General features: G+C 38.3%; 2 protein-coding genes across 6 annotated transcripts; both read left to right on the top strand.

Annotated features, from left to right (window-relative positions):
• The first annotated feature begins 1,096 nt into the window (after positions 1-1,096).
• mrgbp (MRG/MORF4L binding protein) lies at positions 1,097-11,770 on the top strand. Of its 5 annotated transcripts, none has more exons than XM_081387460.1 (6): positions 1,268-1,670; positions 2,185-2,306; positions 3,566-3,647; positions 3,739-3,813; positions 4,018-4,166; positions 10,320-11,197. In XM_081387460.1, exons 1-6 carry the CDS (start codon positions 1,535-1,537, stop codon positions 10,335-10,337), a joined length of 582 nt encoding a protein of 193 aa, XP_081243586.1. In that variant the 5' UTR covers positions 1,268-1,534; the 3' UTR covers positions 10,338-11,197. The 5 variants fall into 5 exon arrangements, with proteins under 5 accessions (XP_081243585.1, XP_081243586.1, XP_081243587.1 ...); XM_081387461.1 differs by having other exon boundaries at positions 1,276-1,670; positions 4,018-4,054; XM_081387457.1 differs by having other exon boundaries at positions 1,276-1,670; positions 4,018-4,054; positions 10,324-11,191.
• eef1a2 (eukaryotic translation elongation factor 1 alpha 2) lies at positions 10,604-18,442 on the top strand. Its single transcript, XM_081387456.1, has 9 exons — positions 10,604-10,656; positions 11,844-12,132; positions 12,912-13,106; positions 14,801-14,980; positions 15,171-15,467; positions 15,602-15,752; positions 15,910-16,166; positions 16,256-16,490; positions 17,827-18,442. The coding sequence occupies exons 3-9, from the start codon at positions 12,963-12,965 to the stop codon at positions 17,952-17,954; spliced, it is 1,392 nt and encodes a 463-aa protein (XP_081243582.1). The 5' UTR covers positions 10,604-10,656; positions 11,844-12,132; positions 12,912-12,962; the 3' UTR covers positions 17,955-18,442.
• The last annotated feature ends 7,856 nt before the right edge of the window (positions 18,443-26,298 follow it).

Raw genomic sequence — 26,298 nt, 5'->3', positions numbered from 1 at the left:
TTCATATTTTCTAGTTCTGCTCAGAATCCTGGCGGCAGCGTTCTGTATGAGCTGCAACTGTCTTATGGTCTTTTTGGGAAGGCCAGTGAGGAGTCCATTACAATAATCCACCCTGCTGGTGATGAAAGCATGCACTAGTTTCTCTAAGTCTTGTCTGGAAACAAAGCATCTAATTCTTGCAATATTTTTCAGATGATAGTATGCTGATTTAGTTATTGCTTTGACATGACTACTGAAACTAAGGTCTGACTCTAGGGACACACCGAGATTCCTGACTTGATTTTTAGTTGTTTGACCCCTAGAGTGAAGGTATGCGTTCACCTTGAGAACTTCATCTTTGTTTCCAAACGCAATGACTTCAGTTTTGTCTTTGTTTAACTGAAGAAAGTTTTGACACATCCAACTGTTGACTTCATCAATGCATTTCAAATAAAGAAATAAAAGTGCAAACCTTGAATTATGCAATGTATATTTTTATCGTTTATATTATATTTTAACTATAATATAAACAACAAAATATACAATGCATTAAATGAACGTGAACCTAGAATTTATAACAAACCCCTGTAAGCAAGTGTCATTGTGGTGTGTGTGTATATACAACACAACAGAACGACACTTGCTTTATATATACATATAATGTGTGTGTGTCTATACATATACATATATATATATATATATATATATATATATATATATATACATACTGTGTGTAAATGTATATTGTATATACAGTAAATAGTATACCTGAAATTATTTAATATAAACATTAATAATTATTCGCTTTCAATGAAAATGAACAGACAAACCTGTTATCAGAGTGCCATTATGATTTGTGTGTGTTACAAAGCAAGTAGGTTGACACTTAATGAAAGTGTGTGTGTGTGTGTGTGTGTGTGTGTGTGTGTGTGTGTGTGTGTGTGTGTGTGTGTGTGTGTGTGTGTGTGAGAGAGAGAGAGAGAGAGAGAGAGAGAGTGTGTGTGTGTGTGTGTGTGTGTGTGTGTGTGTGTGTGTGTGTGTGTGTGTGTGTGTGTGTGTGTGTGTGTGTGTGTGTGTGTGTGTGTGTGTGTGTGTGTGTGTGTGTGTGTGTGTGTGTGTGTGTGTGTGTGTGTGCGTGAGACAGAGAGAGTGTGTGATACAAAGCAAGTAGGTTGACACTTAATGAAAGTGTGTGTGTGTGTGTGTGTGTGTGTGTGTGTGTGTGTGTGTGTGTGTGTGTGTGTGTGTGTGAGTGTGTGTGTGTGTGAGAGAGAGAGAGAGAGAGAGAGAGAGAGAGAGAGAGAGAGAGAGAGAGCGAGCGAGAGAGAGAGAGAGTGTGTGTGTGTGTGTGTGTGTGTGTGTGTGTGTGTGTGTGAGAGAGAGAGAGTGAGAGAGAGAGTGAAAGTGAGTGTGAGTGTGAGTGAGTGATACAAAGCAAGTAGGTGGGCACTTAATGAAAGCACGCAATAAGTGTATATGATGGTTGTGATGATGAAGAGCTGCAGCAGTGACTGAGGCATTTCATTCTCATCTGCGAGTGTGTCAGTGCAGAAACATGGGGGAGGCTGAGGCTGTGCCATCCGACGAAAAACAAGCAGAAACCGGCATCTGTACCGCCGAGGAATCGATAGTATGGAGTCAAGAAGTAGAAGTGTGTCTTTTTCACGCCATGTTGGGTCACAAACCCGTAGGTAAGATGCATTCATTAGTGAGTGATGTGAATAACAGGCCTGATCTCTGTGTATGGACCTCAGGCGTGAAACAATGTAACATCATAAATAAGGACATTTTCGCCTTTTAAAGATCTAAAATGGATAATGCATTTATTTCATAACAACCAAACAGATTTTAAAATACTGATAAAGCATTTTAGTTAATCTAAGGGTTTTAGTGATCTTTAGCTTTATCGAGTCCAATCGCTAACGTTAATTGTTTAAGACAATTTAATATAACGTTAACGATTTCATGTAAGGCGGCTTTTTTTATTGTAACGTTAGAGAATTATAGAATTTGACTATTTAATATAATGAATAATACTGTGTTTACGGAGGCAATAGACTAGTTTATATCTGTTGACATGTTAGCAAACGTTAGCGCGGCTGCTAACTAGCATGATAGCATAATGGCTAGGCTAATCTACATCAACAAAGGTTTTTTCTGTGCTGGAAGGTGAGTTTGTTTTGTGAAACTGTCTCTTGTCTTCAGGGGTGAACCGTCATTTCCACATGATCTGTATTCGTGATAAGTTCAGTCAGAACATCGGCAGGCAGGTGTCGTCTAAAGTCATCTGGGATCACCTGAGCACCATGTATGACATGCAGGCGCTGGTAAGAGACTATTCAACTATTTTATGAGATTCATTCATTGCATGCAATGTTCATTGTCATAATAAAATGGGATATATTATATATGGGATCCAAAAGTCCAAATCTGGGATTCACAATAGCAATATTACATTATTTCCTAAACCTGGAATTGAAGTTGTTGGGTTTTTAAAACAATGAAAAGTTATAATGTAACAGGTCACTAATCAAATAAACACATTTGTGATAGTCAGATGTCCAAATACTAGGATGTTTATGTTATCGTTCAATTCAGCTTCTCATAGTTATATGTGTATATATATATTATTGAACTTTAATACATAAAATAATACATCCTTTCCATTCAACTTTTGGCCTGCAACAATACAATGACAAACAAATAATTAATTTATTTTTTTTTAGCTTTTAACACCTTTTACATGACACTGTTTCTGTTCATGACCATTGGTTAAATAAAAATAAAAAAAATCAGTTGCCATAAAACCCCCCACTATTTCAGTAAAAAATTATTTCAGATAATTTTTTGGGCCGTCTAGAAATCCCGGCCAGATGCATTTTTTTAGGTCCAAAAGGAGGACATGTCTGGGAAATAAAGGACGTATGGTCACCACTGATCTATATAGAATGACATTATATAGATCAGTGATGGTCACCCTAGTTTAAATATTGTATAGAAATATTTCATAAATTTTTCTCAAATGCTATAATTTAATTATCTCTTACATATACACGTATAATAAGGTCTGAAATTATCACAAAATAAACCCTGGCAGGGTGATCAGGACCTCGACCATAGGCGGAGTGTGGAGGGCATGATCGCGTATTTTCAATTAAAATGGCAAAATTTCATAAAAAGTTGAGTAGTTTGCATCACTAGATAGTCTATTACTGTCGGCCACTGAACATTTTTATCATAGAACAGTTGTCTAATACTTAAATCTACTTGCATCTTTCCACAAACTCACATTGCGTTGTTACAGTGACTTTGATTTTATTGGCCATCTCGATCATTTTGACGAGCGCTGTTAGACCACTGAGGCAGAGCAGCCTAAATATATAATCAGCCTAAAAATGTTATTTTTCAAGACATTTTGTCATCCTAACAACAAACAGCTTTACTCATTCTACACTAAAATAAGATAAGACAGATAAAATGAGAAAACGTGACTTTTATTTTTAAAATGTTTCTTTTTTTTTATTGCTGCAATTTCCAGTACAATACTACTCGAAGCTAATCAGTAAATCACATTTTGTTGCTGCAGCATGAATCAGAAATACTCCCGTTTCCAAACTCAGAAAAGAGCTTTGTGCTGCCCGAAGAGATCATACAGGATGTCAAGGAAGGTGAGCTGCTCTTAGTTTCTGTGTTGTGATCCTCCACAGTTGATCCGTTTGGTTTCACTGATCATTAAAAGCTCTTTATGTCTCTGCGCAGGTAAAGTGGGATCAGAAGATGATGTAAAGGAGGAGTTTAAAGAAGAGAGCGACCCGCCTGCAACCCATGAAGAAGGTTCTCTCCTCCTTCACTCTCTTTATTCCTCTCATCTACTCACCCCTTTCTTTTTCCTTTCCTTTCCTTCTCTCTCTCTTTCTTTTTGACGTAAAACGTCTATTAAAACCTGCGTCATTACATCACTTTTTTTTCTGGATCGTTCTCCCGTTGGCGTGAAGCTCAGCGTGGCTCACACTGGTCATTTGTGTCTCATTTTCAAAGGTCTGGGTCCCAGTATGGCTGGCCAGGATTTTGCGAGGTATGGACAGAAGAAAACGTTTCGCTCTGTTCCAAAACTCCAGCTTGAGCTCAGTACAGACCAGCTCATTACCAGAGGCCTCTGTAGACAGCCTTCAGAGACCTCTGACCATGTGCGTCTATTCGTCTTTCTTTCGCTGTCCTTCTTTCTCTTTCTCTTTTGTCTTTTTTTTTGTGTTATGTGCACCCTAGCTTGTTGTGTTTCTCTGTGTATGGGGAGCATGAAGCATGGCATGTTGAGGGTTTGCTTTGACCGGTTTGTTGAACAGCAACCGCTATATACTGTATGATATTGAAATAACTTGCAGAAAGGTTCACTAGTTTTTCAAATATTTCTGGTAGCAAGGTTGAAGAAATAATACACATGCTTTCGACCTTTAATTTGAAAATTGTTAGTTGTTGAAGCAGACAGTAAAATGTGGTTATTAAACATAATTCTAGGCTTTAAAAGAATCACAGATACAAGTTCTGTTCCAAAACTAGATGTTTTGCCCCCATACTTATAGCCTACATAGGCAGCATTACTAACTTTATAAGTGACTGATTTGGCAGCAACATGCAAGTAGCACAATCAAAGCGCACTCAACTCAATTTCAGTAGTGTTGTGTTTGCATGTTGCTAAGCTAACAACACGATAAGCTATTTTCTTGAAGAAATTATTATATTTAGGAAGTCAGCACATTCTCGGATCTTGAGTTTCAGTTGCTTCAGAAAAAAAAAAACGTATTCTCAAAAATTTAAATCATCCCATAATTTACTCGCCCTAAAGCCATCCTAGGACTATTCTTTCCCAGCTTTGCAATGGCACTGACTAGTGCCCGAGGTCACCCTTCTGCCGAAACTCGACTCTTTTGTGAACGCGCGTATGCCCATTGCCTGAAGCTAGTGATTATAGTTTATATTTAAATATAGATATTGATCTTATAAAAACCCATCGCTTCGCTTCAGAAGGCATTTGTTAACCCACTGGAGCCGTATGGATTACTTTTATGTTGGATGGATGCACTTTTTGGAGCTTCAAAAACTCTGGCATTATTTAATGCCATTACAAAGCTGGGGAGAGCCTGGATATTATTTAATATCGTTTGATGAAAAGAGTCATATACACCTAGGATGGCTCGAGGGTGAGTAAATTATGGGATAATTTTCATTTGTTTGGTGAACTAACCCTTTAAGAAGGCAAATTGTACTGTCATTTCAAAACATGTTAAGAACCCTCTACATAGGTAACGACATACAAATAACACATGCAAAGCGTAAAATAATGTTGCATTAGCATATTGCTAAGCTAACAACACAAGAAGCTAATAAGCATTAGGTGCGTTCACACCATGTTGGAATTATCGTAATTACAAGATTCTGACTTCACATCCTTGTAGAATTCTGAATTTTCTGAGAGCACAAACTTCAATCACCTGACCCCTACAGCATCGTGTGAAAACACTCAAAAAGACAGTGACTCCAGCGGTAAATTAGTTTTTATATATATATATATATATATATATATATATATATATATACATATATACATTCATTCATTCATTCAAACGATAAACAGATCAAAGTCTCACAAAAGAGTATATAGGGTCAAGGTCATATATAGGGTCAGAACATCCAAACAAAGCTAATTCAAGTTCTGGATCTTCTCCAAAAAGTATGAGCATCTATCGCATATTGCATCTATCGGATAACGGGGAAACTGTAGGGTATTTTATTGAGTTTAGTTTTGGGATAGTCTAATCTATGCAATACTTTAAACTGTATAAGTTGTAATCTTGCATTAATAGAGCAGGTATGAATTCGCTTCAGTCCTTCTTCCCGAATCTTGTTTGAGATATTAATTCCAGTATCATTTTCCCATGCTAGTTTGAGGTGATCTGAAGACACTGCAAAATAAGAAACAAACTATGTCACCAAATGTTTGGCCATAGGAGGTTGACCCAAAAGATCATACATATAATGATCCTGAGGCAACTCCTGAAACTCAGTAAAATAATGTTTTATGTAGTGGTGCACCTGTAGAATAGATAATGGAAAAATTGTGATTGGGAAAGATCAAAGATGTTCGAAAGTGGAAAATTTTCCATCTATATAAAAGTCCTTAACCTTGGTCAGACCTTTGCCTTTCCACAGTGAAAACCTTATCTGACTTGCCGGGCCAAAAATTATGATTATCACAAATGGGCTGGAGCACCGAAGGACGTGTAATTTTCAACATGGTCTTCAATTGATTCAAAATTCGATACAAGATACAGGGTTAGAGCAGCTAGGGAGCTACCAACAACTGACCGAGCCTCCATGCACAACCACTTGGGATGCGTGTCCGTCAAGTTATTGGCAGCTTGATCGCTAATCCGCCAGAACATCTTAGCCCTGGCATTAGCAGCCCAATAATAATGACAGAAAACAGGTAGCGCTAGACCACCCAACTCTTTCGGCTTCTGCAAATGGGCCTTAGAAATTTGATTCGCTTTATAGCCCCAAATAAACGGCAAAATGAAAGAAACTAATTGTTTAAAAAAAGAATGTGGCAAATTTATAGGCAGGTTCTGAAAAAGATAAACAAAGCGATGCAAAGAGACCATTTTAATAGCATTGACCCGACCAATTAAAGATAACGGAAGAACTGTCCATTTATCTATGTATATTTTTAGCTTATTTATGGCTTCTCTGAAACATTTTTAGGAAATACTAACCCTAAATAAGTAAACAACTCTCCCAATTAACAGAATAACCAGAAAAAGAGCCAAAAACCTCAAGTGATTCCATTAAAAATGGCAAAGCAGAAGAAGGATCGCTCAAATATAAAAGCAGATCTTCCGCATTCTTAACCTCAGAATGACCACATGATATACCCCTAATCACAGAATGATTACGAAGATGAATGTCCAGGGGATCTAAAGCTAGATCAAATAACAGTGGGCTTAGACAACAGCCCTGTCGTGTACCACGCAGAAGAGAAACGAAAGCAGACCTATCCGAATTAGTAAGTATTGCAGATTTAGGGGAAGATTAAAGCATTTTATGAATGGTTTAAAATTCTCACCAAAGCCAAACCGATCCAGCACAGAAAACATCAAACTCCATTCAATTCGGTCAAAGGCCTTTTCAGCCTCTGAAAAAGCACAGCTGCCTTAACTCTTACTCCGATTACTGTACAAAATATTTAGCAGTGCACGTGAATTAAAAAATTTTAATCTTCCTCAAGACAAAGCCAGTTTGATCTGGGTGAAGTAATGAGGCCACATGTTTATTCAAATGGGTGGCCAAAATCTTGGCAATCAGTTTTTGAAAATAAATTATTTGACTTTTTGAAGACTTATTGGCCTGTAACTAGAGGGCTCCGTTTCTGTCTTTTTTCTTTCTTTAAAAGGTATATACAGTGAGGAAAATAAGTATTTGAACACCCTGCTATTTTGCAAGTTCTCCCACTTGGAAATCATGGAGGGGTCTGAAATTGTCATCGTAGGTGCATGTCCACTGTGAGAGACATAATCTAAAAAAAAAATCCAGAAATCACAATATATGATTTTTTTTTTTACTATTTATTTGTATGATACAGCTGCAAATAAGTATTTGAACACCTGTCTATCAGCTAGAATTCTGACCCTCAAAGACCTGTTAGTCTGCCTTTAAAATGTCCACCTCCATTCCATTTATTATCCTAAATTAGATGCACCTGTTTGAGGTCGTTAGCTGCATAAAGACACCTGTCCACCCCATACAATCAGTAAGAATCCAACTACTAACATGTCCAAGACCAAAGAGCTGTCCAAAGACACTAGAGACAAAACTGTACACCTCCACAAGGCTGGAAAGGGCTACGGGGAAATTGCCGAGCAGCTTGGTGAAAAAAGGTCCACTGTTGGAGCAATCATTAGAAAATGAATGAAGCTAAACATGACTGTCAGTCTCCCTCGGACTGGGGCTCCATGCAAGATCTCACCTCGTGGGGTCTCAATGATCCTAAGAAAGGTGAGAAATCAGCCCAGAACTACACGGGAGGAGCTGGTCAATGACCTGAAAAGAGCTGGGACCACCGTTTCCAAGGTTACTGCTGGTAATACACTAAGACGTCATGGTTTGAAATCATGCATGGCACGGAAGGTTCCCCTGCTTAAACCAGCACATGTCAAGGCCCGTCTTAAGTTTGCCAATGACCATTTGGATAATCCAGAGGAGTCATGGGAGAAAGTCATGTGGTCAGATGAGACCAAAATAGAACTTTTTGGTCATAATTCCACTAAACATGTTTGGAGGAAGAAGAATGATGAGTACCATCCCAAGAACACCATCCCTACTGTGAAGCATGGGGGTGGTAGCATCATGCTTTGGGGGTGTTTTTCTGCACATGGGACAGGGCGACTGCACTGTATTAAGGAGAGGATGACCGGGGCCATGTATTGCGAGATTTTGGGGAACAACCTCCTTCCCTCAGTTAGAGCATTGAAGATGGGTCGAGGCTGGGTCTTCCAACATGACAATGACCCGAAGCACACAGCCAGTATAACCAAGGAGTGGCTCTGTAAGAAGCATATCAAGGTTCTGGCGTGGCCTAGCCAGTCTCCAGACCTAAACCCAATAGAGAATCTTTGGAGGGAGCTCAAACTCCGTGTTTCTCAGCGACAGCCAAGAAACCTGACTGATCTAGAGAAGATCTGTGTGGAGGAGTGGGCCAAAATCCCTCCTGCAGTGTGTGCAAACCTGGTGAAAAACTACAGGAAACGTTTAACCTCTGTAATTGCAAACAAAGGCTACTGTACCAAATATTAACATTGATTTTCTCAGGTGTTCAAATACTTATTTGCAGCTGTATCATACAAATAAATAGTTAAAAAATCATACATTGTGATTTCAGGATTTTTTTTTTTTAGATTATGTCTCTCACAGTGGACATGCACCTACGATGACAATTTCAGACCCCTCCATGATTTCTAAGTGGGAGAACTTGCAAAATAGCAGGGTGTTCAAATACTTATTTTCCTCACTGTATGTGCCTTATAAAAAGAGTCAGGAAATCGATTTCAATTTACCATTCTAAGCAACAAAGAAGCATTTGCATTAGCCCTATAGAATTCCACACCGAACCCATCAGGGCCATCTCTGACAGACCCCTATGCTTCTCCCTCCTCAACGAAGATTCATGCAATATGACCTCTTAACACTACTTTACATGTTTCCCACAGACAAGAGTCTGAAACATCCCTCTTGTCGTTAGTCTCCAAAAATTGGCTTAAACATATAAGACTGAAAATGTTCATTCATTCATAGGATTGAAATGCCATTTAGGATTGAAACGCCAACAATACTCCGCCTTTAGTAGCAACATTTTTAGACCCATAGAAATAGGGCTATGATCAGAAATTAGAATATTATGATATTTGGTCACCCCCTGAATGAGTTTGGAGTCAATAAAGTAATGAATACATGTATAGGATTAATGAACATGGGGAAACAAAGAATAATCACGAGCAGTCGGTTAAGTAATCTCCATACATCCACAAGATCCATTATAACACCAACAGACTGATAATTACAGTAAGTATGACACGGCGTGAATGGGCACAAAACAGTACACAAAAATATAGGGTAAAATCCTGAATGGGAAAAACCATTACCATTTTTGTTTCTCTTAGTCCACTATCTAGGATATTCTTTTCACTGAGCTCATTGCATTCTGGGATTGCATTTTTAGATTATAGAAATATGATTTTCCAAATTATAAATGTCAATATTGTGGAAGGTGAAGTGTGTAATTCATGTGCCACTAGCATCAACAAACTGTATTGCAAAATGAATGCTTTTCTGCACAGTTTTCCCTCTCTGTCTACCATTGTTTGGACTAACAGGTTGTTCTGCAACTATTGGTTAAACTAATGTCAGGCTTCATTTAGTGTAGTCTAGTGGTGCAGAAATTGCATACAACACTTTTTAATTAGGATAGAAAGTTGAAACAACTTTTATTTGGTTTCACTTTATTTTAAGGTGTCCTTATTACAGTGCAATTATACATTCAAGTACTTAGTAATAATAATTAACTACATGCACTTTCTGTAGGATTAGGATTTGGTTTAGGGTAGCTGCATGTAATTATGCATAATTTACTGTTATAACTACAGCAAGTACATGTGACGTGTTACAAGGACGCCGTAAAACAAAGTGTAACCTTTTTTCTTTTGTAATGTTATTAATCTGTTTTTTCTTTGTGTTCCATTATCCCATCCTTTTTTTTTCCCCGTTTCATCCTTCCCTTCCCCCTTCGTCAGGCAGCAATTCCTCCGTGAAGATGTCGGAGAGGTCGGGCAGCGGGCGCGAGAAAGAGAGAGAGCGGGCCGAGAGGGGGGGCTCCGGTGAGACGGGCAGCGGGTCGAAAGAATCAGCCGGGGAAAAGAGAAAGAGGAGCCGAGCCGTGGAGAAGGTGATGAACTCCAGCAACCCCTCCAGCCCTGGAGGAGCCAAGCGCCGCAGGACGTAGCCGCAGCTTGCAGCAGGAGGACTTGGGACATCAGATGTTTGAAAAGAACTGACTGAGAAAGGCGTAGCTAATATCGGTCACGCTAGAGTCAATGTGAAAGTGAAATGACATGACGTGCAAGGGATGTGGTATGTTCTTGTGCGTTATCTGCAGTCCAGGGGTTCACTGCGAGGCGTTCCTGTGCTTTAAGCGTTCTGAGCTGTTCACAGACAGAGACGGCAGAAATATAGAGGAAGGACAGTCTTTGGTGGTTGTGTAGGATCAGACTAGACTGATGGGGAAAGTATGATATACTAATAAGCTTTCCTCTGCTGAGTTTGGAAACATAACAGCAACTTTTTTTTTTAAAAGGGAAAAAAAAAAAACGTTTCTGGGAATTTTAAGTGGTAGCTTTATTTTATTTTTGTCCAAGCCAACGTTTTTTGAGATGGACCTGAGAATCAACTAGTTTGTTGTGTAATGTATTAGGACTTGCACTGCAAATAAGTTGAGCTAAACGTCTGTTATTAACTGTAAGAAATAAGCTGATTCTATTAGACGGTCATTGATCAAATGCTTTGGAAATAGTTATGGATATTCACTGTTTCTGAGTCATGCTTGATTGAATTATTTGACCGTATGTGTGTTGAGCGCATCAGGAGTTTGTCCCTGATTAAAAAAAATTGACTGAACAATGTTGGTCTGATTTGAATGATTAATCAAATTAATCAAATTCCCATTTCACAACCTGATACCATATAGAAAAAATCTTAACTCATGATGCCACAGAAGTTTATTTTTATTTGTTTAACTATCTGGTGGTGCTTCAATGAACATTGGCTTATCTTTCCTGTCAACAGATGATACTTAAACTACCATTCAAAAGGTTTTTTTTTTGTTTGTTTTTTTAATGAAATTAATACTTTTATTTAGCAAGGGAACACTTTTTTTGATGACAGTGAAGACTTTTACATTGCTACAAGTACAACATATTTCAAATTAAAATAAATGCTGTCTCTAATCCATCAAAGAATTCTGAAAAATATCAAAGTTTCCACAAATATTAAGCAGTGCAACTGTTTTCATGATTGAGGTTTAGTATGAAATTATCAGATTCGGAAAGTCTCAAGAACAGACTAGGAGACTGATCAGACCCTTATGATAAATAAACAATTTATGAAATTATGAAATCGTTTAAACAGTGTTCCCTCTAGAATAATGGGTAATAAATATTTTCAATGATAATACAAACAAAATTATATTACGAATTTGTATTATGTCATATTTCAAACGCACATTCAGACCCACACAGTGAACCAATCCGATTCTTCTCCAGCAGGAGATAATTCAGGATATCATGCTGAGTCACGGAACACTGCTCTATTCCAGTGTGTTCCTCCTTCATCTCTCCTACTCTTCCTCTCAGCTCGTTTCTGCTGCTGTTGCAGCCGTCTCACTGCAGTCCCTCATCACCACCAGCCTCCCCCCCACTTTGAGTGCCGCATTGCTGTATCAAAGTGGGGTGAGTTGATTACGCACACGGACTTGGACTGTGCCGCCACCTTTACAAGAGCACAGACTGTCAGTTTGCTGAGAGGAGAACAGGGTCCGTCTGTCAACTGCAGGTAAGAGGCCACAAACATCTTCCTGCTGATAGACTTTAACTATACTCATAACAGATGACAGCTTTTTTCTGTTCTGTGTTTTTATTTTGTACTTAACTGATGAAGCTATTTGACATGATGTTTACTTGTCATTTGATATATGTAATCCACAAGACATGAATAACAGAATTGACACATTCTGTTCAAAAGTTCACATACCCTTGCATCTTAATTTCATGTTGTTTCCTTCAGCATCTAAGAATGTCAGGTTTTTGTGATAGTTGCGCATGAGTCCCCGGTTTGTCCTTAGCAGTGAAGCTACCCTCTGTTTTTGACAAGAAGCCTGAAAGTTATTTGCGTATTCTGCACATTTGAGTTCTTCCCCACAATGGTGTGATTTAAAACACCCTGCTTGACACTATTTTGAGGGAATCACAAAAGGCTACAAACAATAATTGTTGTAGATGCCAAACATATCTTGAGAACCAAGGATATGTCCATATTTATTTACTTGATAAATAAAATTATAGGAGATAGTATTTTAGGATTCTTTGGTCTGAATAATACTAAAAAATATTTTGAGATTGTAATTTTGCAAGATTGTTATCTCTTGGTAAACTATTGATCGCATTTAATGAGATCAAATAGTCATCGGTCATATGTTATGTTGGTCAGAAATTACCTTGGATGGCTTTGCTTTGCTGTGACGACTGTCTAATACTGAATTGTGTTCCAGGATGAAAGTACATGTTTGTGTCTTTGTGTACAAATGTTATATGCCCCGCTTGCTACGGCTGTAGACAGAAGAAAGCTCCACCCGTTCCAATCCTTTCTTCCTGCCCTGTGTCATCATGGGGAAAGAGAAGATCCACATCAACATTGTGGTCATTGGCCATGTTGATTCTGGAAAGTCAACCACCACTGGCCATCTCATCTATAAATGTGGAGGAATTGATAAAAGAACTATTGAGAAGTTTGAAAAAGAGGCTGCTGAGGTAGGTGAACAGAGTCTCAAGAGTTTTTCATAAGAATTTGACTTTGGTGTTCTAGTGGAGTCAAATTGCTGTACGAAGTTGGTAAAGAGATAAACATTGATCAAGGGAAAACCAGGAGTTCAGCTGCACCTTTCATTTAAATTTAAGTGAACTCATCGGCATAGCCACGTTCTGAGAATTGTGGTCTGTGTTGAATGATGGGGAACTCCAACACACTTACAGTGTAGGATAATTGTGTATTGTAAGACTCTCATCATTCATAACACTGCCTACATCTCCGCTCATGCACTGGAGAGTAGAGGGAGACTTGCTGTCTAATTACATTAAGACATTTACTCACAGGAAGATGCCATTGGAGATGAAAGGAAAAAATGATAAATGGATTTTTGGAGCAAGCAGAACCATTAGTTAGGCCCTGCACTTCTGTCTACTTGACACACTAGACTGTGAGAATGAGGCCTGAGTAAAGTGCAATCCCAATGGGTCTGACACCTCACCTGTCTTTGAGGGTAACTTGTTCTTCATACAGCAAAACGTAGGGGGTAAAACACTATGTAGGCACAGAGAAGCCTGTTGGGTCTGTGTTATAGGTTTACCAAAGATTAGGTGCTTTAGTGACCTTGACTGAACATCATCACCCTCAGCATGAGTTTTTACCTACAGTACAACAAGAATGGGCAACTCTGGTCCTGAAGGGCCTCTGTCCTGCAAAGTTTAGCTCCATTCCTTATCAAACACACTCGAATATTGTAATCTGTATCTTCATAATTGCTTTAAAATTATAGGCAGGAGTGTTTGAATAGGGATGAAACTAAACATTGCAGAACTGTGGACCCCCAGGACCAAAGTTGCCCATCCCTGACCTACAAGCTTCCTTCTCAGAGCAGGACTGTGTTGGATTGTTGTGAAAACTGTTGAGCAATTTTTAAGAGTGAGAGTTGTCTGGAGCAAATACTTTGCTCAGGGGCACAAGGTATGGACCATTCTGGGATTTGAAATGACAAAATTCCAGTTGTGAAAATTGTAAAGAGACTTATTACAAGGACAGTCAGAATGGCACAATGTTGAGGCATAGCGTATGGTACCTTATGGGATTTAAACTCACAACCTTCTGTTGTCAAAATTAAGAGACTTATTACAAGGACAGTCAGCTGGAGTAGGTGAATTACTGAATTAGACAATGTTGAAGCATAGCGTTGAGGCACATGGGACTTAAACCTACAACCTTACGTTGTGAAAATTGTTACCTGATTTATTATTGGGATAGATCTCTGGAGTAAGTGCCAAGCTCAAGGGCACAATATTGAGGCGTAATGTAAGAACATTTGCAAGATTTTAACCTAAAACCTTCCAATTAACAGTTCATGGTTCACAGGTTACAAGAGTGAAATGTTTCTCTACTTGGGGAAAAAGCGGGGTTTAGAACAATGATGACCCGGGATTGAGCACAATGTGAAGTTCCCAATGAGCTTTCATAGAGCTACAGTGAGCACTTCAGAGGAAAAACAAGTTACCGGATTTCCAGTATGCCAGGCACTGAAAATAAATATTGAATAAGCTTCATATTTCATATCATCTCCTGCCTGCAACCACTTAGCTGTGTAAGGGGTATTTATTTATTATTCTAACCAGTTGTGAGGACACAGAGTGAAGGGAATTTTCTCTTTTACCCTCACATATTTTTGTTTTGGCAGATGGGAAAAGGTTCCTTTAAGTACGCCTGGGTTCTGGACAAGTTGAAGGCAGAGAGGGAGAGAGGAATTACCATAGACATCTCACTCTGGAAGTTTGAGACCACCAAGTACTACATAACTATAATAGATGCTCCAGGACACAGAGACTTCATCAAGAACATGATCACTGGGACGTCTCAGGTAGTGACAGTTCTGACTCAATTACAAGAATGTACAAGAATAGTGATGCTTGGTGAGAACATCCCTACCTAATGCATGCAAATATGATGGCAAATGGGTTTGGATGGGAATTTTCATTTGCAGGTGAACTATGCCTGTAGACTGTGATCCATGCAAAAGTTTACTGTGGATCTCATCCTTTCTCTCCCAGGCAGATTGTGCTGTTCTAATTGTTGCAGCTGGAGTGGGTGAATTTGAGGCGGGCATCTCTAAAAATGGCCAAACGAGGGAACACGCCCTGCTGGCCTACACACTGGGCGTCAAGCAGCTGATTGTAGCCGTCAACAAGATGGACTCTACTGAGCCGTCCTACAGTGAGAAACGCTATGATGAGATTGTTAAAGAAGTCAGTGCCTACATCAAAAAGATCGGTTATAGCCCAGCCTCCGTACCCTTCGTCCCAATTTCAGGCTGGCATGGCGACAACATGCTGGAACCGTCCTCTAATGTGAGTCCCCTTGGCATGTGTGTGTTTGTGTTCGTTTTCAACAAAGACTTCATACCCTACAGCACTTTTCAATTAAACTGTTAGCAGAATGCTAGTGATTTGATAAATAAAATCGTCTCATTTGTGCTGTGCAGATGCCGTGGTTTAAAGGCTGGAAGCTGGACAGGAAGGAGCAGCATGCCAGTGGCGTTACTCTACTGGAAGCTCTCGATACCATCATGCCTCCAACACGCCCCACTGACAAACCCTTACGTCTACCCCTACAAGACGTCTACAAGATCGGAGGTGGGATTAACCCACTCAAATCAAAACCACATTTTATGGGGTGATGTCATTTTTAAGATCAGCTTGTGGTTATATTTTGAGTTTAGAAAGATTTTATGGCTCGCTACACCACTGTGTTTTCAGAACATGCTTATTCAAAGATGTCTTTTCTCCTCAGGTATAGGGACCGTCCCGGTGGGCAGGGTGGAGACGGGTATCATGCGGCCAAGTATGGTGGTGACCTTTGCCCCAGTCAACATCACTACAGAGGTGAAGTCGGTAGAAATGCACCATGAGTCTCTGAACGAAGCTCTGCCGGGAGACAATGTGGGCTTTAACGTTAAGAACGTGTCTGTAAAAGACATACGAAGAGGTAACGTGTGTGGGGATAGTAAGTCAGACCCGCCCATGGAAGCATCAGGGTTTACAGCACAGGTGGGACTACACTCTTTGTCAGCTTGTTTGTTTATCTTGATATATTTCTTGATATCTAGATTTTTGTTCTCTTTCTGTCTCTTTATCAGGTCATCATTTTGAATCACCCAGGTCAAATCAGTGCAGGTTACTCTCCTGTCATTGATTGTCACACCGCTCACATTGCCTGTAAGTTTGCTGATCTTAAGGAGAAGATTGATCGCCGTTCAGGCAAGAAGCTGGAAGACAACCCCAAAAGCCTGAAGTCTGGAGATGCCGCCATTGTGGACATGATCCCAGGAAAACCAATGTGTGTTGAGAGCTTCTCCCAGTATCCTCCACTGGGTATGTGTCCAGTTCCCAACCTTACATTAAATACTTATGAATATCAGTGTGCTTTGCTTTTGTTTTCTTTGATGTTTTGCTTTGCTTTTGTTTTGCTTTCTTTTATGTTTTGTTTAGCTGTCTGTAGTTGTGTGTTTCTTTTATTTTCTTTAATGTTTTGCTTTGCTTTGTTTTGTTTAGCTTTTTTGATTTGTTTTCCTTTGCTTTCCATATGTTTTGTTTAACTGTCTTCAGTTTTGTTTTGCTTTTATTTTGTTTGGATTTGCTTTCTTTTATGGTTTGTTTTGCTTTGCTTATTTTTTTATTTTTCAGCATTTCTAACAATATGAATATATTTCTGGGGCTGCTTTATTTTAATCATGGTAAGATAGATGGGGTTGAAAATATTAATGGAAATTAGCTTAACTGAGGCATGTAACAGCTACAAAAAAAATGCTGTTGAAAAAAGGATTAGATAAATTATTATAAATTATTTTAAGGGATAGGATCTGCTTTATTTTAATCATGGTAAGATAGATGGGGTTGAAAATATTAATGGAAATTAGCTTAACTGAGGCATGTAACAGCTACAAAAAAATGCCATTGAAAAAAGGGATAGGATAAATTATTTTTACATAAAAAAAAAAACATCACTGAAAACGGCTGTAGCAATTTGTATTAAGTCTACACATAATAATGAGGAGATATAATAAAACCTTGTGCACGGCTCTGCTAATTAGTTCCTTGATATTTTTAGAGTTTCTCCATGCCCTGTAAAGCAATTTCTATATCTGAGGCTTTATAAAAAGACATGATCCATTTTTGTTAAAGAACCAAGCAAACCGTAGTTAGGTTTGTCATACTTATTTGGAATTGGCGTCTCAGGCTTACATTACCGTTGGTCACTCAGTCGCATGATTAATGAGATTCGCTGCAATCGTTGTCAGGTTAAAGGTCTGACTCATCAGTGATGTGAGCCTCCACATCTTCCTCTCGAAAATCATGATATTCATGTTTCTCTCTCTGGATTACATTTCCTCTGATTCTGCAATTCCAAATTTCAAAATGGTTATTAGGCTTGTTTCATTCTACCGTCTCGCATCACTTTTGACCTGCTGCGACATCATTTTTATTGCATCTTGTTCTCATACTTTTTTCCCCCTAAAATCTTATAGCATATTTTGTTTCTGTAAAGCACAATCCTGAGAGATGGCTGTGACTGGGTTGAAGTCTTTAGTCAGCTCACACACACACACACACACACACACACACACACACACACCACTAGGCCTTATATCAATTTTCATTAAAAAAAAAAAGATTTTTGTTATTATATTTTGTTTTTGTGTTGTCCTAGGACGTTTTGCTGTCAGAGATATGAGACAGACTGTTGCAGTCGGTGTCATAAAAAGTGTGGAAAAGAAGATCGGCGGCAGTGGGAAAGTGACTAAATCGGCCCAGAAAGCTCAAAAATCTGGCAAATGAATCAATGCAAATGGCATTGTCACCTCGGGCCTCACCCCAGCTTACATGCCCCCCTCATCTGGGCATGCTCAGTCTTTTTCCCCCTGTGTGCTTGAAATATATGCTTGAACCAACTAGAGTTTGATCGACTGAAGGAAATAATGAAAGACTGACATTATCACATTTTCAATGGTTGCACTGTATATTCACTTTAATAGCAGACCCGTACACACGTTGCATGGATGTCTGTCTGGATATATGCACGGCATCTATTAAATTAATGTAGCTGGTATTGCTGAGTAATGTGTGAGTGTGAGTGTGTGTGGTGTAAAGAAATCAGTGGAAAACTACGATGTCCAAAGGAAATAAACAGCTGAAGTTTTGTATAGTTTATAACTGAGCACTGATGAAAAGCTAATCAATCCAAAGCACCATTTGTTTCCTTTCAGACCCTTCCAGCCAAAACCTGTGATGAATAAATAAAATGTTTCCAAAGTACATGAGTTTATAAATTAAATGTGTTTTTATTGTCTCTGAGGAGAAGAAAATTTTAATCGGATGTTAGAGGAAGAGCCTTGAGCTAAGATTTGAGACTGAGTTTTACTGTGTCCTTTGTGCGCGTAACTATAGAGGAAACAGGGTCGTCAGATGAAGGATGCAAACAAACTCTGGGATGGACTGAGATAAGTGGCTGTTTATATAGAAATAGGCCTGGGGTGCTTCTCAATATCCCTCCTCTCTCCTCCGTCCTCCATCCTATGACCCGGAAACCGATCGAGCTCAGCCATCTTGAAGGACATCTCAATTCTCTAATTGCACCGCGAGGAGTCGAGGATCGAGGAGTAAGGAGGCTTCCTGAGGAGTCATGAGCGAGGATACACAGGTGCATCCTATGCGGAAGAGTTTTATCGACTAAAACGTGACGCACGTATCAATTCTCCTCCCCCTTCACATCGGTCACAATAATTTTGATTTATACTTTAATTTTGCAGTTTATATAAACCACACACCTCACATATTTCAACAGGGTATCTTTCTTTATTATTATTTATTATGAATTTATTAAATAAACAAATTTCAACAACATGAGGGCAGATCCTTTGAGCGCTGCTGATGACGCGATGAAGTGACGCTTGAGTGATCAAGGATTCCAATGTATACAAAAAGCTTTCATTCGATCCCTCCGTCCTCGCGTCTTTTCCTTGCAGCCTTCCCTCGCATCCTACAGGGGGCGGAGCTGAGACGCGAGGAAAGGAAGCGAGGAGAGGAAACGAGGATGCACAAATAAGAATTGAGAAGCACCCGTGGTTTCACAGAAAGACTAAGCTAGGATTAGGCCTTAGATCAATTAGGGCATTTAAGTAGCTTTTATAGATAAGCCTTATAAAAAAAAACATTACTGGTGTGTGCATCTTGAGACAAAACAATGGCACTGACATATCTTAAAATATGCTTAAAGTGTAAGTTGCAGGTTAAAATTTTCACGAAGATAATGCAATGTGTTTATTAAACATAAAGATAAGAACCGCCCACCATTGTTTTTTTATACCAAAATGCTGATATAATATGAAAAATTGGCACTTTTAACAGTGGTTTTAACCGCTCCCGCTCCCTTCCACTAGATGGGGCGTGACGTCATAAAAGGAACTCACTAGTAGAGTTACCGTACGCTAGCAGCTATAGATGCCTTACATAACTTCAGAAAAGTTGGTTGTATGTTTTATTTGATAAAAAAAATATGGATAAAATAACTCAATTGTAAACATACTCGTGTGTGCTGACTTCAAGGGGACCGTGATCATGCCTGAAATGAGAATAAGCTATTCGCAAAACACGGGTTCAGGCACGTCAGATCAGCCGGTCGCGGGTCCAGCTGTTCCACTAACGTTAACGCCATGGCCGTAGCCAGCTATGAGGTCACCGAGGTCCGGACCTCGGTCATTTTTTTATATTCAAAAATAAAATTTCAAGCTCTCTGAATGATTAATTAGCCGTTTAAACCGCGTCATATGTGTGTTTGCAATTTATGTCGCTGCGAGAAGGTAGATCAGTGAACGGGGCTTGAGAGCGTGTTGTGAGCATACACTGTAAAAACTAAAGGAGCCTCAAGTATCCTGTCGGATACTCAAGGAACTTCAAAATGTAATTTTGGTGCCTCAAAGCTCTTTTTCCTATAGTAGGGTTACTGGAGGACCATTGACAATCTTCGAGGTTCTTGCTGGAACTTATGGGATCCTTTAAGCACTTTGTATTTACTTCAGAGGTTCTGGAGTCACCTTTTCATTACCATGAGACCTCGAAGTGCTTTGGGGGAAAATAGAGGAACCTGAATGCGATAAAAGGGTTATTGGAAGATCTTTTAACATTCAAGTGGTTCCTGGAAGATCTCTTATGTTAAAGCCAGCATCTGGAGGAACCCAATGGTTCAGTGAGGCCCGAATTAGATTATTATTCTATTATTATTATTATTATCCTATTATTATTATTATTATTATAGGCTACTTAAGTTTGATTCAGAATACATACCCAGGTGAAAAAGACGTACTATTAAATGTATTAATAATGTACTTGAGTGTGTTTTTAGTAGACCTACAATACAAATATAGCCTACTTTAATGCATTTTTTTTATTATTATTATTATAGGCAAGTTTGATTCAGTATACATACCCAGGTGAAAAAGATGTACTATTAAATGTATTAAAAATGTACTTGAGTGTGTTTTTAGTAGACCTACAATACAAATATACTTTAATGCATTTTTAATACATTTAACAGTAACTATAGTCTTTTTCACTTGGGTAGCTTACATATATTTAGTATAGGCCTATTTTATTAAGTCATTTAAACCTTAAACAACAACACTAAATAATAATAATATTATATGAAGAATAAGAAGCAGGAGGAGAAAAGTATTATTCTGTCACGAAACTGCTGCTATTCCTCTGCTGTCGTCGCTTCAGTGATCCTCGCGCTGCTCGCGCGCAACAAAGCTCAGCTGATCGTCATCAGAAAGTAACGGCTCCTCTCATCAAAGCTTCCGCCGTTTGTTCGGCTCTCCGTTACAAGGTTTGTAAACTCGCCAAATAAATATAAATACAGAGTCTACTCACTATTCAAACACACACATATATCTAAACTAAATTCATTATACATTACTACGTTTTTACAGTGTTTACCACTCGTTTATTGCACAGTATCTGGTATGAAGGTTTTAGCCGCGATGCTAACTACGTTGATCTAATGAACAAATGGAAATGATTGACTTATTGTCTTACATTGATTTAGTCATTCAATTCAACATATTTTGTACAACTGTGTCTTCAAATTGCTGATATAGCCTAACTAATTTAGAAAATTCTCTGATTCTTGGCGTTTGTTATGAATAACAAAAACAGGTTATAGTTTGCTCTGTTTTTGTTTAGCCTAACTTTACTACAGGTGCCCTCAATCTCTCAAATACCATTTTAAAGCCATTTACTGGTCAATAAATATTATGTTGTGAATAATCAGCTTTGTTCTTTTGTTTCCCCAGAACAACCATTACATTTCTAAAATAATCTGAACATTTCAGTGGCAACATTGAATTACAGTAAGTTACCTGCACCACATGCAAGTACTTTATTACTATGAACTTTCTCTGTGTGAAATTGTATTGTTTGACTGTGTACTTGTGTTTTTTAATCAGTTACTCTCTGAAAATCTTTTCTCATGATCTCAAATCTCATTCATGTTACTCAGAAAAATAATATCACAGGTTTGATTCACAAAAAATGCTATAGACATTTTAACTCTGAATTATAACTTCAAGTTTAGTCTTTTTCAACAAACAAAAAAATTAATAAATAGGAAAAAGCTATTGAGAGTGAGGAGTTGTCGTCACGGTATACAGCCCCTCCCCCGATCCGCCATGTTGGCAGGATTCCAGCGGCAAAACATCATTGTTTACGTGTGTTAACTCGGTAGTAGAGGAGGTTTTCGCAATTCCGCACTGTTTTACCATGCCTGGAAGTAAAAACTGCTCCAGTGTTTGTCACAAGAAGCCAAGCGCCGACATTAGGCATTTCTCAATAGCAAGTACGCAAAGTTTGGACTTAAATGCCAAGTCCAGCTCAGGAGAATGACTCCCGAGGACGCGCGTCACTCAGCTCGCTCTGCTACTCCGGTTATCTCTGTATGTACATTTTAGGCAACAATAAAACGAAATATGTTATAAAACACTACACTGCCTCTTTTCGTTTTCATTTAAAGAAATCTTAAACATTACACAAATGTGGTTCAGGCAACGCATATTTATTATATTCACTACACGTAACGTTAGCATATTTATAACAAAACTTTTTTTTAAAAATTGTTATATTTAAATTAGGGGTGTCCATGGTTAACCGATTAACCGTTAAAAATTGCGTAACCGAGTGAAACATTTTGCTCGGTTAAAGTGGCGTCAATGGCGTGCATTGAATTTAGTTGTAATACATTTTTGCACCACCAGAGACCGCTAACGTTAGACCAGTTTTCTAATATGAAGCGGGCAAAGAAAGCGCGCGTCTGAGAGTGAAGGCTGTGCGCGAGCCAGAAACAAACATAGTATCCACGCCACTGATCGCAGCACAATAATATCTGTCTGCAGAGCCGTAGAGCCACAGCTTTACCCCAGGAGTTTTACCCCACGCATGCGCAGTTTCATTACAACAGTTTTACCCGCAGAGTCCGTTTACCGTTACATTAACCCATACAATTTGTATTATGCATTTCCTAAACATGTACTTGCTAATCAAACACTTTATATGAACAAACTACTAATCTATAAAACACAATCGGTCTTCCGACCTTTTACTATTGTGTTGATATGCGCGAGGGAGAGAGCAATACAGCGCTCGTGTTGTTTGAAGGCGGTGAGAGTGCGCGCGCGCGGCCGTGACTCTCTCACTGTTTGTTCTTATGCGCTCTGTCCACTGATCTAAATAATTAGTTGTTACGACGACTTATTTGTTCCCTCGTTTTAATAAATCGTGGACACGTTGAACTAATTCCCTCCCTCATTTTGATTTAACGAATTACAACGTGGCCAAAACAGTTTGAAACTATTAATTAGTGAATGCTAAAGACCTATTTTTTGTGAATTGGTGAATTTGCAGGTGAATTATTTCGTGGCCACGAATGAATAATTATTAAACTGTTTTTCTTACCTGTGAAGATAGCTCTTCAGTGAAGGCCGACTATTCTCGTACAGCTTTTTATTCCTTTTTTTTTTTTGTGTGTGAATTGGTGAATATTCAGGTGAATTGTTTCGTTGCCACGAATTAATAATACCTCAGCACGTTTTACAAGACCCTTCTCGATCGCAGCGGCGACGAGCACTTTGACCACTTGATTTAAAAAACAAAACATTTCAGTGCTAGATCGCCTAAAAAAAAATAAAAAACGAACGAAATGAATGCTCTGCTAGTTAACTGGAGATGTTTTGTTTACTATTTGTATTGGTATTCGTGCCGCGAGATGTTTCAAAAGTGGTGGGGACGATATCGACCCTTAGAAAATAGTGGTGGGGACATATCCCACCCGCAAATTACGCCTATCTCGGGGTTGCGGCGCGCACACTATGGTTAACCGAGTATTAACCGCTAAGGGCCTCGGTTAACGGTTAATGAAAAACTTGAAAACGTGCAGCCCTAATTTAAATTGTTCTTTTCGTTTAAATTTTAAAAATATTAAACTTATTAATATGGTTCAGGCAATATATTATGTGCATTTGTACTCTGATCATGACTGTAATAAAATAAAATAAAAATACAAAACTAAACCCTGTCTCTTTTTGTTGAATTTCAGTTTTATCAATAATAGTCATTATAAAAGTAGCCTATAAGTAAAAAGTACAAGAAGCTATACAATAAGAAATAAAGCAAACGATTCAGTCAAACATACAAAGTCAGCGCTCTAGTCTAACATTACAACAACGGTAAAGTTAAATAGCCTAAATATAAAGTTATGAAATTTCACTTAGCCCTCAGTTTGGCCAGGGAACAAGATTCAAGACCAAAGATCGCCCGTTAGGTCAACACAAGACAAATTATATCTCATGTTATCTTCTCTAAATACCGCTGTTTTGCGCTTGGTGTGAGCTTGTTCCTGTAAGGTCCCTTTTCTTTCGCCTTATCTTTTTGCATTGCTTTACTTTCTTCCTTTTCTTTTTCGTATTCGTAGATCAGTCTGTGTCCCGCTGAAATAATAAATAGCCTAATAATAATAGCCTAATAAATGCGCAAAAATGAAAGAGCTCTGGAATGTTTAGTCGCGCTTCTGTGTAGTTCTGAAGGCGTTGCCCCTGGCAACCGATAGCGTCTCCTTCCATCATGGCCGACAGGCTCAGACCCCGCCCAAATCAACCCAAGTCGGCACGTGACTCCTCACTCTCAATTAGGCTTCAGAAGACTTGCAACACAACCCATAACACATGAGTTGTGAACTCATTGATTATTTTTAGGATCTTTTCTGGGACATTTTTGGAGCTTAACCATTTTTACATAAATTGTTGCATTGAATTGAACTAGACAAGTGTGCATAAGAATGGTTTCATGAATGATTTACACAATTGTTTTCTGCTTGTGTTTCATGCAGTGTCAGCGAGGGGTTGCATTATGCCTGAGATCTGCTTTTGGGTTCCACAGACAGAAAGTCAAACAGGTTTGGAACGTCACAAGGCTGAGGAAATTATTTAAATTTCACAACTATCACTTTAATAACATTACTAACAGTAAATTTTGTACTTTGCAGGGATCTCGGAAAGCTGAAATACAAGTTTGATCAAGAATAAAAATCCTCCTGTAGACCTGAAAATCACTGAAGTGCCTGGACCATCCACCAGAAAAGAGGAAAAACAAACGGAAAACGATGCTGTACCTTTTCACTTTTCTAACTCGTTAAGTACCTCACACCAACTTGGTCCCATAGTGACATTTTTGACCACAAACGAAATTGCTGATCGTGTGAATTCATATTGAAATGACTGAATTCACCAGTGAACATTCACAGAACAACAGATCATTTTACTGCACCTTAACTCTGTTTCGGGTCGAAGCCTCTACTTCCTCTATCTTTCATGAGAATACTCAACAACCATTTATGAACACTGTTGATTCAAGTCACACATTTAAGCTTTTCAAAAGCCATAGTGTACATTACAGTCTCCAGTCTAACGGCATCCCAGACTTAAACATTTTATGATTCAAAATAGCTGAATAACTAACCATCAGAGATTTCAGTATAGAGATAAAGGTTACAGCACAATTAGTGTATATTAGCACTGTTGTTTGTTTTTGACATCTGATAGAGCTTTTGGACTTGGAAACAGTGATGTCAGACTCACCATCGGACTGAAACACAAATGTTTTAAAGTTAAGTATGATGGACATTTTTAATTAGTTCAAATGTAATTTTTTTACATTGATTTATTTAGTGGAACATATGTGTTTCCATGCATTTTGTTGAGATGTCTTTTCTTGTTTATCTATTGTATATACATGGTTGATTATTCATGTTGCTTATGTATTATACTATTTTTTTGTGTAGTCATTGATATTAATCTGTAGTTAGCTTTTTTCCCCATGTGCATGGAAGTGTATGTATAAAAATGAATATCAAATATGTAATAAACAATTCTTATTTTGTATTTGGTTCAATTTGTTTATTATAATAGAAGTCAAAGGTAACCATAGTAATAACATGAAATTAAATATTTAAAAAAAAAATGAAATTTGGTTCCTGGAGGCACCCACAGTGGTTCCACACAGTGCCTAATATAAGAGTTCCTCAGGAAACCTGTGTGGTTCCTCAGAGAACCGGCCCTTTTTAAAGGGTGCCTAGAGGATCTACAGACGGTTCCGCCGGTGTGGCAAAGTGAAGAACCCCAAAAGGTTCCTCCAGGCACCTTTTATTTTTACAGTGTAGACTGTAAAAAATGCGGCAGAGCGCTTTATGTCACTTTATTATAATTTATAAATATATGGAGGTAGATTTGTGTCTTTATTATTCAATCAAAAAAAAGGTTGCTTCAATCAAAAAATATATTTTCAATCAAAAAAAACCGTTTCAATCAAAGAAAAAAAGTGTTTGAATGCAAAAATATATTTGAGACTCAAAAAAATGCATTTGAACACTATTTTTTTTTGCTTGAAAATGTTTTTTTTGATAGAAGTGAAGGTTTTTTTGTTTGAAGCAACTTTTTTGATTGAAGTATTGTTGTTTTGTGTTTGGGCCATATTATGGGTAGGACATTTGTGTCTTTATAATTCAATCAAAAAAGAAGTTGCTTCAAACAAACAAAACATATTTTCAATAAAAAAATCACTTCAATCAAAAAATAAACCT

The sequence above is a fragment of the Scardinius erythrophthalmus genome (assembly GCF_964197995.2).
Source record: "Scardinius erythrophthalmus genome assembly, chromosome: 15".
Lineage (NCBI taxonomy): Eukaryota > Metazoa > Chordata > Actinopteri > Cypriniformes > Leuciscidae > Scardinius > Scardinius erythrophthalmus.
This window is presented reverse-complemented; position numbering and strand designations above follow the sequence as displayed.